The sequence below is a fragment of the Coturnix japonica genome, chromosome 15 (genome assembly GCF_001577835.2).
Source record: "Coturnix japonica isolate 7356 chromosome 15, Coturnix japonica 2.1, whole genome shotgun sequence".
NCBI classification, from domain to species: domain Eukaryota; kingdom Metazoa; phylum Chordata; class Aves; order Galliformes; family Phasianidae; genus Coturnix; species Coturnix japonica.
This window is the reverse complement of record NC_029530.1, coordinates 10,053,254-10,067,275: the sequence shown is the minus strand read 5'-3', so window position 1 is coordinate 10,067,275 and position 14,022 is coordinate 10,053,254. Positions and strand designations below refer to the sequence as shown.

Sequence of the window (14,022 nt, the reverse complement as noted above, 5' to 3'; positions counted from 1 at the left end):
AGAACAGACAGCGTCATGTCAATGAGGATGAGGAGGGCAACGTGGGATCTCCATACTGAGCACCAAAGGTGGAGACTGGGACGCTATGGGACATGGATGGAAGGACTGGTGTACCTCCCTACCCCCCCAGGGATACACACACCATGGGTGACACAGAGTGGCCCCACGGCGCCAGGGGACGCGCTCATTTTCAAAGTGTTTTTTATTGGCATAAATAATTCATACACTGTCACCTCACCAAACACTGCACGACAAACCACAGGGACATAGGGCTCACCACTCTGCAGTCACGGAGGGTCGCACTCAGTCAGACAGCAGAAATTATAAATACTTTCTTAAAGTGTAGAAAACGTTATAAATGTTACTGTACAAATTTACATCAGGGAGCTCCATCGCGCCTTTCTCAGATTTTACTCTTTTTTTCTTCTTTTTTTGTTTGTATGTGTGTTTTTCATTTATTTATCCCCCCTCCCCCCCACCGGAAACAATTGCTCTTTTCCAGTGACAAGAGTTTTTGCAACAACAACAACAAAATATATATAATATATTTATGTATATATTTATAAAAAGGAAACAGAAGGAGGAGAAGGGAAATGAAAAGCAGCTCATTCTGCAACGGTCAGAACTAACACGGAGAAAACAAAGCAGCCACCGAGTTTGGTTTGAAACTGTACAGGATTTCGAGCTCTTTAGATATGTATATATCTATATACATACATATGGAGATATGTATATATATTTATATATACCTTATGTACAGGAGAATGTAACAGCGCGCTTTATAGAGAACAAAAATCAAGAAGGCTGGCAAAGCTTCCCAGAAAAAAAAAAAACAACACCACTTGCAAAACAAAAATAAGTTAAAATAAGTTAAATAAGTTAAAATAAATAAACCTAGGAACAATGCAGGCGATGGGTACCACCCAATGGTGGCCAAGCACTGCCTGGTTGAGCAACCCAACGGCACACGCAGTGTTTGGGGCCATGCAGGGGCTGAGGATGCGCTGTGGGATGGTGGGAGCTGCTCTCAATGTGCTCCCAAACCCATCCCTGCTCTGCCTACTGCACCTCCAAACCCCATTGGGTGGACGCCCATTGGCAGGCATTGTGCAGAGCAGCTCCCACCTTCTCTCCATGTAATGGCCTGAGAAATATAAAACAAAAACAAACAAACAAAACACCCCAAAAAAACCCAAAGAATGGGGAAAAATAAATATATCTTTTAATAATTAAGACTTTCATAAATAAGAAGGCATGATGCAAATAGCATGGCTGTACCAACAGCCACTGCTGCGCTGAACAGAAGGGAGGGAGCTGCTTGTCTGGGCGTGTGGATGGTGAATATAGGGCAGGTCTTTCTGTTGGTGCTGTTGTGTAACAGCCCCCATGGATAGAGACGTTCCTGGGAGGAAAATAGGGCAGAAAGAGCAGTGGGGTGGTCAGGCTGGGCACACTTGTTGGCCATAGCTTTACCCAGCTCCGTTTGGATGGCCAAGGGGCAGCATGGAGATGTGTGTTGCTTCAACAGGGACTGGAGCAATGGAATGCCCCAACCAACAGTGCTCATCTGATGGACATCTACCAACAGCTGGAGGGACCTCATAAGGAGTGGTCAGTAATAGGCAAGGTTTTCAAGGTTGATGTACCCCATTGCAAACCTGCACAGCATCTCTCAGGTTTTTCCACTCTATTGTTGGGCACAGCCTCCGTCTTTCCAACTCACGCCTAGAGGGCTCACATCTTGGAAAACAAAACCAGGAGCCATGCATTGCTCCTGCATCAGTCACTCAACATGGGCTCAGTGCCATCACAGCGTGTAGGAAAATTCAACTTGAAGTGTTGAAATGTCCATGCGTTGGGTGTCTCTCCTGTCCATCTCAGGGGTGCACAGAGTGCTCAGGGCTCAGCCCACTGGGACAGGACCCACAGACCCCTTGATGAAGGCATTGGTAAGAATTCAGACAGGCTCTGAGGTTTAGTGCAACGTTTATGGCACACGCAGAGAGGATGGAGCGAGAACTGTTCAGGTGGGGAGAACAGGCAGCAGAAAACAAGGCTGGGGTAGGACAGGGCACTGGGGTGTGTTAGGGAGGGCAGGGGATGAGAAACTCCATCCTTTGTGCAAACATCCAGGAGGAAACCACGTGGCACTGAAACCACCCTAAAAGCACCAGCCTGAGCCTTGTCCAAAGAAACTTCTTCCCAGGACGTTCCTAGGAAGGACCTTCAGGATCTTTGCTCATGTAACGATCTGCCCAGTGCTTAGCAGAGGGCTTTAACCTTCATTCATTTTGGCTAAAGTGGTTCAGACACCAACAGTTTGAGACATATAAGGCTGATCACTTTGCAATGTCTCTGAGTTCAAGCCAACTTACGGCACGGCTGAATTATTTAGGACAGCTCCTGACCAGCAATTATGTTCAATAAGATCCTGAAAACACAGTTTTCTCCCCACTGTTGCAATGACAGCTCATGTAGAATGGGCTCGGGGAGGGAAATGCCAGCAAAAGGTGCTCAGATGGCAGCACCAAAGCACAGCACATTGGCTCTGGCTGTGGGTGCATGGGATGGCTATGGGGCTGGGAGGGGGGCACCGGCTCTGTACAACCAGAGACTGCTCCCCTTGCTCCATCCACCAGTCCTAAAACCCAACACAGCCTCTGGCATCTGACAAACAGACATCAGTACCCCACAGATGTAACCGGAGGGGGAGAAGGGGAAACAGGAGATGGAAGGGGTGGCAGATGAGCTATGTGCCAGGCACAGGGATGAGCCACTGGGGCCATGGAGCTGGGCCCTGCAAAGGAACAGCCTGGGGAGGACCTGGGCACAGCCAGGAGCACAGAGCCACTTGTGAAAGGTCACCATTGCCGTGGTGAGGGGCTGAGGAGCTGACACTGTGGGTGCATTTCCCTGTGGGGAGCAGCTAATAGTGGCAGCACAAACCCACAGATCAGCAGCATTCCCCCTTAGTTTTCTACCTTTAAAATAAAAACACTAGGAAATTAAATAAAATCCCCTAGAATGAAAAAAAGCAAGCCCCAAAGGAGTGCTGTAAGCACTGACCATACTGATTGGGATCAGAGAAGCCCTGGGGTTGAACAGCAGCCACCTGTCCTTGCACATCATGGGACCAGCAGCCCCACAGCCCCATGTGCACATGGCCCCTGCTGTCTGCCTGCCACCACGGTGTCCCCACGCATCTCTGGCCATCAGCTCCTCTTCAGTGCAGGGAGATGCTGTGGTAGTCCCATCCCGTCCCAGTCCATCCCACAGTGCCTACCACTCTTCCCTTCTTGGCACATGAAGGAGAGCAGCGAGGAAGAGGAGAAATGCAGGGGAGGAAGGCACCATCCCTCAGCTCCTCTGGTCACAGCCTGGAAAGGAGATAAGACGGCAGAGTCAACATGGGATACTGTGTCCAGCAGTACTGGGGTCCTGCAAAAGGGTCCCTAAACATGCATCCAGCAGCAGGAAACCAAGGGGGCTTTTGTCTCCTGTCCTCATGCCCTTCATGTAGGAATGCTTTGGATCCAACCACAGCAATGCCCAGACCCCCAACCAGCAGTTACACAGTCCACTACTTTGGGGTTCAGCAACCTTCAGCTTTCCTTGCAGAGCCATCCTGGTGCCTGCTCAGAGCACAAATTGGCAATTAGCTCCTATCCTGATTAATGACGGCTCAAATTCCAGGTGATTTAGGGGACATCTGACCACTGGCTGCACAATGTTCCCAGGAGCACTGAGCACACGGGAACATGGAGGTGTTACAGAGTCGCCCCTACCTTGGAGCACAGCTAGGGAAGGAAGGTTTGGGTATCAGGGACTTACTCTGCTGACTTCCAGAAGTGCCCGGGGTGGGAAAGGCGACGGTTGCGCTTTGGCAGTTTCTCCAGCATGTCCATGAGCTTGGTGAAGGTGGGTCGCTCCTCCTGCTCGTAGGCCCAGCAGAAGAGTAGGATGTCCTGCAGCCACACACAGTGAGAGGTGAGCACAAGGACGTGGTCCCATAACCACTGCCCATACACCACACAGTCACCCCACATCCCCTATAGGGAGCCTTATCTCCACCCCACACCCCCTGTAAAAAATCCATCTCCATCCCACATTCTCTATAGGGAACCCCATACCCACCCCACATGGCCCCAGCAGGGAGCCCTATCTCCATCCTATACCCCATGAAAGTTACATGTTCAGCATCAAGACCAAGCCCAACCCTTTGCCCAACAACATTCCCCATTCCCCCCACACCTCTCCCCCCCGCAATGGGTCAGCCTGCCCCATGGCACCTACCGAGATCTCCTTGCCCATCCCAATCTGGCTGAGGTTGGGCTTCATCCCTCGCCCAACCTGCCATATTATCGCCTCCGCTGGTTGTGTCTTGAAGGGCCATTCCCGTGCGTGCAGCTCATACCAGATGGTGCTGGGGAGACAGCAGGATCAGGACAAAGGTCATCCCAAGTGTGGACACCCAAATGTCACCCTAACATCTCCCTACTCCAAACGAGATTCCTGAGATGCTTCCCCTTGCATCCATCTGAGGCACCGCCTGTCACAGGTGTTCAGCCCTGCCCACACACATTTGCTCCATGCTTATACCATCTACCCTGACAGGGCATAACTGTGCATATGTGTTGTGCAGGACAGCAGTGTGGGGACCACATGCTTTGCCTTCTGCTGCAGGCACACACCAAGATGTTCGGTGGGGAACAGGCGGACACAATGCAGAAAAGACTAAGCCTCAGTAACTGTCTGAGCTTGATCAGATCCCCTAATTACGTCTTTTTTTCTCCTGTGCTGACGTTCTGCCTTGGGGGAGGGAAGATCCAAACTCTTTCAGCTTTAATTACTGCAGTTTTGATGGAAATATCGCTTCGGATAACAGCTTCACGTAAACTAATCACTGCAGCCCGCAGCCTTTAAGGTGTGCACGATAAGATTAATCCACTGGATAAAAACCACAGCCCTACACCCGCCTCGAGAAAGGTTTGATCAGGGCGTGATGGGACTCCTGTCACAAAGGATGCTTTCTACTAGATAAATAGCAGGAGCGATGAGGCTGTCGGCTGAGCGGTCCCACTGAAGGAGACTCATCAATTCTCCCCTGCTCAGTCTTTTGGCATCTCCTCCTCTGCTCAGCCCCCAGTGACAGTCACGGCTGCTCAGACCATCTGCAGGCACCCAGCAGAGAGGATGGGAGAGTTATGGGGATCTGTGGGCCAGTATCTGCATCCCACAGCATCCTCATCCCATTGCATCTTCATCCCACTGCATCCCTATCCCACTGCATCTTTCCGCCACATGCCCATCTCACTGCATCCTCATCCCTCTACATCATCTCACCACAATCATACTCCACTGTTACTATCCCATGAACTCCTCATCCCATTGCATCATCTCAACATGACCCCAATCCACTGCATCCCCATCCTAAGACATCTTCAACCCACTGCATCATCCCCCCCACATCTCCATCCCACTATGCCTCCATCCAATTGCTTCACACCACCATGTTCTCATCCTATCCCATCTTCATCCCACTTCCAGCTGCTTTCCCATCACTATCCGTGCTAAGAAGAGATTCCCACATTCACTCTTGTCTGTGACACAGGAGGGCTTGGAGGATATTTACTCAAATTCTTTTGAAGCAGGTTTATGCCTCAGCGATGGCAGCAGCCCCACCAGACACCCACCACACCACAGAGACTCACCCCAGTGCAAAGACATCCGAGTGCTTGGAGAAGGGCAACTTGTCCTCCTCAGTGTCAGGCGAGAGCTGGCGGATGATCTCAGGGGCCAGGTGGCACAGCCAGCCATTCTGGATCCGCAGTTTGTTCTCCCTCCTGCAGGCACAGAGGGCTGAGAACATGGTGTACTCCAACTCAGCTCACCCTATCATGGCCCAGCAATCAGTGTTTTCAGGTGTTTGATCCTGTCCGGCCCATCATTTCCCTACCTCCTCAAGGTCCCCCCAGTCGGTATAAACACACAGGGATGACTTGGCCAACAGCTGAGGATGATGCTGGTGCCTTCCTCCTCTCTTCCTCCCTCAGGAGCTTGGATGCACTGATGGCACAACTTGCTCTCTCCTGCTCCTTCCAGAGCTGTTTGATCAAACCAACGCTTCACCAGGTAACAGAGCTCCCCTCTACCTGCTCTCTTGTATGTCTTGTATGTCCTGGGGTCAGCACACATGGTGGCTGCTGGAGCCCTGGACTCAGTCAATGCCCCAGCAATACTTCAACCTGCAGAGAAGGCTGAACTCCAGAGCAATCCCAAATTTGGCTAAACTATGACACTTTCACAACTTCATATCCAGCCCAGGCACATCACAGAACAAGAGAGCAGCAGTGAGAGCAGAAGAGCTCTTCAGGCCACTCCAAACCACCTCTAATTACAGAGCAGCCCTATCAAGCCCTGCAGTATTTAAATACATGAAAAATAAATACATGGAGCAGCCTTATCAAGCTGTGCAACATTTAAATATGGGAAAAATAAATATCTGGAGCAGCCCTACCAAGTCCTGCAACGTTTAAGTACAGGAAAAATAAATATCTAGAGCAGCCCTACCAAGTCCCACAGTGTTTAAGTACAGGAAAAATAAATATGATTTCACCAGGATAAGATGTCAGGTAACGAGTTCTCTGCAGAGCATGCTTTAGGTTTGATAGCCATCTCATTTTTCAGCAGAGTGTTTGTATCAGTGCACCAAGTGCTTTCAGGAACTCAAGGCAATCTTATGCTAGGAGGATGAGGAGGATTTTTAAGTGATGGCATTCTTAAACTCTGTCGAGAACAGGCCAGGTTGTTGTTCTCATTCACATCTGTGCATAAAGTAATGTCACTATCCTTAGCCTGGCCTGCCAGTATTTGCTTCCATCTCTACACAGTCGAGAGACACCATAACCACCAATAACAACTTAACCTGAACAAGAAGATCAGATCTGCAAGCACTTTCTGCTTCAAAAGTGCCATGGTGAACAACAGGTTCAAACCCCAACAGGAGATGTGTGTGGGGCCAACAGCCAAGGGCAGCCACCCCAAAAGCCCTTTGGACAGGAACTTCTGCACGGTCCTCATTTTTCTAGCAGAACACCCATCACTTCTAGAAGACCTGGTATGTCTGGACAGCTCCACGTGTTGTCTATCCTCTACTGAGCAATCTCCTTGGCTTTACCACTCAAGTGGCATCCTGACCTTGAGCATCATCCCATTTCATTGGGAACTCATTGTGGAAATAGGGTAAGGCCAGGCATGGAACATCCCCACCCAGTAATGCACTCAGGCCCATTCAGAACACCAGCTGCTTTCTTCTACTGCAGCATTCCCAAAAGTTTTGCCTGTGGCAAAAATTGGCTGTTTTTGCCCAAATCCAGTACACAAAGCCACCAGGAAACTGCAAGGGCAGGACCAAAGTCCCACCATCCACGAAAGCCCACCATGTGCAGTTGGTGGAAGCCAAGAGGAGCAGCAGCACTTTTTTGCTGTTGCTCAGATAAAACCTTAATTCTTTTTGTCCTCTTTCATTCCCCCTCACTCTAGTTTTGCTTTTCTCCCCTGAACGGCTGAAACTCTCTATGCTGCTGAGCCTACAGCCTGCAGCCCTCCCAAAACACTGGCAAAAAACAGATTTAGTAAAGGAAATCTACCAAATGCGCCTTATTTCAAACCCAAAGAGACACCAATAAGTTGCAAAGCTGTAAATGTCCCGAGCTTGGCTCTCTGCTTGCTGCGCTCATTTAGGCACAGGCACCACAGCCAGATGTCTGCAGCAACCCAAAGGTCAGCATACAGCCCCACTCAGCAGCCAGGGAGCTCAGGATGCAGCAGATGCTGGTGGATTTTAGGGATACTGCTGGAGGATGGCTGAAGCAGAGCCAAAAGACACTCCAAGCCCCCTTGTCCTCATGCCCACCAAGGCTACCAGGGCCAAGTACATGCACAAAAGAGCTTTTGGGGTTCCTTCCCCATGCCCTCAGCTCTAGGACCAGGGATGAAGCCTGTGTTTCCATTGTATCATGTCCTACCTGCCTGCCTGGAGAACTCCCGAGATGCTGAAGAGGCCGAAGTCCGTGATCACAACCTTCCCATTGTCATAAAAAACATTTTTGGACTTGAGATCTTTGTGGAGGATCCCTTTGGCATGCAGGTACCCCATGCCCTAAGGTGGAGGAGAGAGAAAAAACAAAGCTGACAAAGCACACAGAAACAGGAGAATGGCAAAAAAGGGGCAACCTCGCCAATGATTGCTGATTGATTATGCTGAGAAACAGCAAAGCTGCCCTGAAATCCTCGGCTGAAAAACACTGATGTTAATGGTTTTGCCTTCTCTATCGGGGTTGAGAACAGAAGGGGAACAAGTCAGAGCTCTCCATCCCACTACTACATTCACTGCTGGAGCCATCGGGGCTTCCCACATGCATCCCTGCACAGTGAGCTGGAAAGCAGAGCCCGGCAGGAGCCCTGCCTTAATGCCTTCCCCTAGGAAAAGAGATTTGGCAGTTAATTAAAATGATTGCTAATGATGCAAAAAGAAGGCCATGGGTGGGAAATCCAAACTCGCCTGCACCAGGCTCATAGAGCATCGTTTGATGGAGCTTCCTGTGGGCAGATCCACTGCTCACTGAGATATTCATTGGGCTGCAGCAAGGCCCACGGTGCTGTCTCAGTTTTCATCCTCATAAGCAGAGTAAGGAAACTTCTTCTAGAGGGGGGACCAGAGGGTAAATGCTCAATGGGCCAGCAAGCTGTTGCTTGAGAGCAATTATCCATTGCCCATCACCAACATGGGGAGATTGAAGTGGGTTTCCACCATCCCAGCTCTGAGCACTTCCTACAGACACAGACGCCCCAGGTGCCAGAGCCAAATTAATTAGGGGTCTCCAAGCCCCAGCACATAGAACAGTGCTAAGGTTTAAAATCTGCTGTAAAATACCACTATTGCCTTCGCACATTGTGTTCTTCATGCAGTAGATGTGTGGTTACTGTAAATACTGTCCAGTGATTTGGGGTTGTCGACCACACCACATGTAGCTTGTGAAGGCAGCTCATCCCAAAGTCCACAGCACACTAAAATCTGTGTACACAGCAGAATGAATGGAGTTGCTCCTGAACCCTAAGAAGAGGATGCATCCCCATGGACTTTCTTCCCAGAGATAATTGGGAACAGGTTGGATTGTCGAGCTGGAATGCAGGGGCACCAGCAGTGTGATAGGAGAGGATGCTTGCCAAAGGGGCTGTGGAAGCTGCCATCCAGACTGTGGCTTGTCCATCCTCCAGACATGCCACCAAGCCTCTCACAATGGCTCTGCAATGTGAGGATCGGGGAGGCTGGGGAGCAGGCTGCAGGATAGAAGCACAGTGCAGCCCTTGCTGAAGGCACTCCTGAAGCAGCAACCAGTCCTCCAGATGAGCCACAGCCTCCACAGGGGATGCCACAGATCCCACATATCCACCAATTCCAGGCCTGAGGATGAGCCGAGCCAACAAGCCCAGCTCAGTGTCACCTTCCTTTGCTCCAATGTACACGAAAATCCAGCTCCCTCTGCCGGCTTTGCTCCTAAAACAAATTAACTTTCAGCTCCAGAGGATCACAGTGGAACAAGAGCCCTTGCACCCAGTAATCCCATAAGCTTCAAGGATCTCCTGACTCATGCAGGGAATCAAAGGATAAAGCCATACAAGTGCAGGGTAGTGGGGCTGAAGCTCCTCACGTGGTCCAAGTAGCACCTCCTCTGGATGCTCCCCAGCCAGTTAGCCTCTTCTAATAGCACCTTCACTGCACCCCACATGCACTGAGGGCAGCCCCACATCCACTGCCTGTTGTGGGCTGCAGGAACCTATCGAGAGTTCCATGTCTCCAACACATTCCTAACACAGCCAACTCCCAGGTGCTCCTGCAGACCCTGACCAGCACAAGGAGACATGACTGATACTGGAAAAGGGTTGACCTGAGCCATTAGCACCCGCTGTGAGCATCTGGAAGGCAAAAACATGTGTGATGCCTGTGACATTTGCTCAGCAGGAAAAAGTCATCTTTTCAAAACTGAAAATACAAGATCAGGAATAGAAAAACAGAAATAGGGAAACAGACATTAGACACACTGACTTAAGGCTGGAGCTTGCAAGAAGGTGACACCACCGCGGCCAAATACACCATGAAGGATCATGGCCCACCCATAGTTGCTTATATGGACTCAGCCCCTGGGATTTGCTGGAGGTGCTGCCCAGCCTTGATCTGCTGGGGTAGGACCCATGTCTGGTGCTTTAGGTACCAGGTGTTTTGTGTTAAACTTGAGGGATCCCATAGAACTCTCTTTGTTGCTGATCTACAGCTGAGCTGTGGTGTCCATAGGACCTTACTGCTGTCCATGAGGGTGCTAAGTGCCACTTTGCACAACACTCTCAGACACTGGGTTTGGATTATGAGTGCTGTGTGGAGCCAGGACTTGGACTTGATGATCCTTGTGGGTTCCTTCCAACTTGGGATGTTTTGGGATTCCAGGATTTCATGGCCTCTTCCCTGTTACAGGCAGGGGACAGAAGGTCCCATTTGCAGTGTTCATTTGGGGTGGGTCAAAGAGCTCAAAGCCAGAGATGCTGCTGGTCCCAGCACCCTGTGCAGCTCCGCTAGGTGCCCATGGCAGACAGCAGCATCCCACCTAACCACACCATACCTTCACAATCTCCTGCGCTATCTGCCTCGTCTTGTTGACATCCAGGACGATTTTGGCGTCTCTCACCACCGAGTAGAGAGTCCGTCCTTTACACAAGCTGGAAGGACAGGAAAAGGGAGAAGCTGACAAACCCCCGCTGAGCAAAAACCCCCTAATAACAACAACATTGGGAGGGGTTACAAATTGATGCCAGAGGTTTGGCTGCATCTGGAGGTCCCCATCCCCAGGTCCCAGCTGGACCTCACCCTGAAAGCTTTATTTTGTGCCCACATCTGCTCCCACCTCTTCCCCCATAGGATACAATGCTCAACATGAGTCAAAAGAGGAAAGATGGGGAGAAAGGGGGGAAAAAAACACACACACACACACAAAAAACCCCAATGCACTGTACAATGTCTTCCAATTTTCCTTCTTGTACCAATTACAGTAAAATCTATTTACAGAGCCTTAATTACCAAAGGCAGCTGTAGGGGGAAGGGAGGTGCATATAAACCAATTAAAAATATATTGACATTTGAATATCATAATGGAAGACGTGGGTGGATGCTGCCTTGACTCCCGCCCACCAAAAAAAAGGGCTTTTTTAGCTCCTCTGCATCCACCCACGCTCATTATAGGCAACCTTTGAAAGAAGGGACTAGATACCTGTGCCTGGGAAATAAGGCACCAGGCAAGGTACGCCTCTGGTTAGATAGACTGTAAGCACAGCCGCTCATTGATCTGATTCTCGTTATCAAACGTGAAGACACAGGTTTTCACTCCCATTCTCCAGCCCACTGCCAGCCTTTGGGATGCAAACCACAAGGATATGTCTGGATGCCCACAAATATATACCAAAATTTGGGGCTCACCTCCAGAGTGGGGAGGAAAGCTGGGCTCCCACAGTGCTTTTGACATTTGAATGGGCTGTGGTTCCAAACGGGATCATAGCCCCCTGCCCCATAGCCAAGAGTGGCTCACAGGCACCATTTCCAGGTGAGGCAGCTAATCAGGAATGGGAGAGATCCAAAACTTCCAAACTTTGGGCAGGGCAACAGCATCCCTCAAAGCACCTCATTGCTGTTGAGTTGGAAGGCAGCAGCACCAGCCCCGCCTGGGGCCACTCTGTCTCCTTCCACCCAAATCAGCCACTTTATCTGCTGGAATGGTTTGGCCGCAGTTACAGACAAATATGAGCTTTTCTGAAGTGCTCTCAGACTGCTTGGAAATAAGTGATAAAGGAAATCTCTGTCCTTGGCTTTCTGCAGCTGGAATTAAAAGGGTGCAAAACTGTAACAGATGTTAACTCTCCTTCCATCATGAAGGCTTTTTTGCACTGGTTTGCAAAATGGACCTATGGAGCTTAAGGCTACAGAATGCAATAGGCTCCCTGCCCCTCACACACAGCCCAGTTCTCCATGATCCTGAGCAAAAGCTGATTTCCCTCCGGAGCAAACAGTTACTAAAAGTTCCTTGTGGGTTGGATTAGTCATGAATCAACATTACAAATTAAATGAAGAGCTTAATTCTGGGAAAGGGCCTGATTTCAGCCCTGGATTGAGTTATGATCAGCTGCTTTCCTGGGAAAAGGGCTGATTGGGAGAAAAAAAACCCTCCAATTTCTACATCTCTCAATGACAGTGAAAACCCACATCCCATTTCCAATGAAATTCCCATCTCTTTCATTTACAGGTAGGGAGAATTAATTGAACAAGGTATTGGCCACCCATGGAACAAGCTCGGTGCAAGGACAGCAATTGCCAGTGGGACATGGCATGGCAGAGAAGAGACACACCACCACCTCTCCTCCAGCCCCAAGGATACATCTCCATGACTCATTCCTCACATTCCCCCGATGAATAACTCTGACTTAATTGCGAGAGATGGCAGTGCAGCCACAAAGCCCTGTTTGCACCTATTATGCAGCACCTGAGCCTATTGAACCGACACCTGCAGAACCTTTTCATGGCAGCTCTCAGTAATTCAGGCCCTTCTCATCCCTTGCCTTACCTTTCTGCTTGGAGAAGTCATTTCTGAAAGGCTGTGGGCCGACGGCTCTGCGTATGGTGCGTGACACCACAGCGTGACACTGGGGACAATGGCACCTGAGCTGCGCTTTCATTTGGATTCTAGCTCATCCATATCTGAAGAGCACATCCCTAAACAAGCATTCATCTCTTACACCTGAACCTCTCTACGTGCACCCATCAGCAAAGCAGGCAAGGTGGTGACATGAGACCGAACGCAACCACAGCCAGCAGGGAGATGCTCAGTGACACCAACCCATGGTCCCTTGGCCCTCATATCAACCCTAAATGTCCCCTTGCAGCCTCCTCAGCCTCAGGACAGCCTGGCCCCATCCCACTGCAGGTGCTCACTATTCAAAATGAGTTTCTGAAGTGTTCAGCCAAGCAAACCAAATCCCAAATTGCTTTATAAACATGCTGCATTTCACCAGTGTGGGCTGGAGACATCAGCAATGGGAGCAAAGCCAAAGCGACTTGCAGAGGAATGATTCAGGAGGGATGAGCCAAGGAAAGTAGGAGCAGTGCTTCTCGGTATTTTTCTCATTTGATGTGGAAGCAGCTTCATCCTCCTCGCAATATTGATGGTCATCAGCTCGATAGGGTCTAAGACCTGAGTCCGCTCCTGCTCACTCATGCTGGAATAAATTCAGTGCCAATGGCACCTCAGTGGCTGCGCTCGGGTCGTGATGCCATTACTTTAGTGGGATTTTTGTGCTTTCCTTCACTCTGCCCAACCATCCGCACAAATGTCACAGGGGCCCATTAAATGAGATCGCTTTGAACACCCCAAAGTGATAAATGCCAGACCCCAGGAAGCTCATTGCTCGCTGCTCAATTGATTTATGGGAAGTGGACGGGATGCCATAGTGATGGCCAGCATCCTATACCCAGGGGAGAGACAAGAGGAGAGAGTGGGAATTAATAACGAGTGCTAGAAGTAATAGAAGACTGAGAAATCCCAATGTCACTGGGACACACCACAGCTCTCCCCTTAGCCACACACACCCAATGCCCTAAATCCAAGCATAGACACGTTCCTGCCCTAGGAGTACATTTATTTCATTTCCTGCCCTGCTGCTATGTCCTCTGGGAGCCGCCTTTCCTCTCCGCACCCATTGTTTTGCCAAATTCTGTGAGTTCTCTTTCCTCCTGGGGACTGGAGGCACGCAAACACTCCTTGCAGCCAAAACAAAGCATCAGCCCTAACCACTGCAAGAGCCCTCCTGCATATCAGTATCCTCCCAAGCCCAGACCCTCCTGGAGCATCACTTGGTGGGGGGAAAATCCCCAGGACAAAACCCAGCTCCTATGTGAATCCTACTAGGACAGCACAGCTGGGC

At 50.0% G+C, this 14,022-nt stretch overlaps 1 protein-coding gene across 1 annotated transcript in view; it reads right to left on the bottom strand.

Annotated features, from left to right (window-relative positions):
• Positions 1-184: 184 nt before the first annotated feature.
• KSR2 (kinase suppressor of ras 2) overlaps positions 185-14,022 on the bottom strand; it is a 48,577-nt gene continuing 34,739 nt past the window's right edge. The window contains exons 17-22 of the mRNA XM_032447930.1: positions 10,677-10,773; positions 8,028-8,161; positions 5,712-5,843; positions 4,294-4,423; positions 3,832-3,965; positions 185-3,377 (exon numbers count right to left, since the gene is read on the bottom strand). Of these exons, the coding sequence (XP_032303821.1) occupies positions 3,371-3,377; positions 3,832-3,965; positions 4,294-4,423; positions 5,712-5,843; positions 8,028-8,161; positions 10,677-10,773 (634 nt within the window). The 3' untranslated portion in view covers positions 185-3,370. The remainder of the gene's footprint in view (positions 3,378-3,831; positions 3,966-4,293; positions 4,424-5,711; positions 5,844-8,027; positions 8,162-10,676; positions 10,774-14,022) is intronic.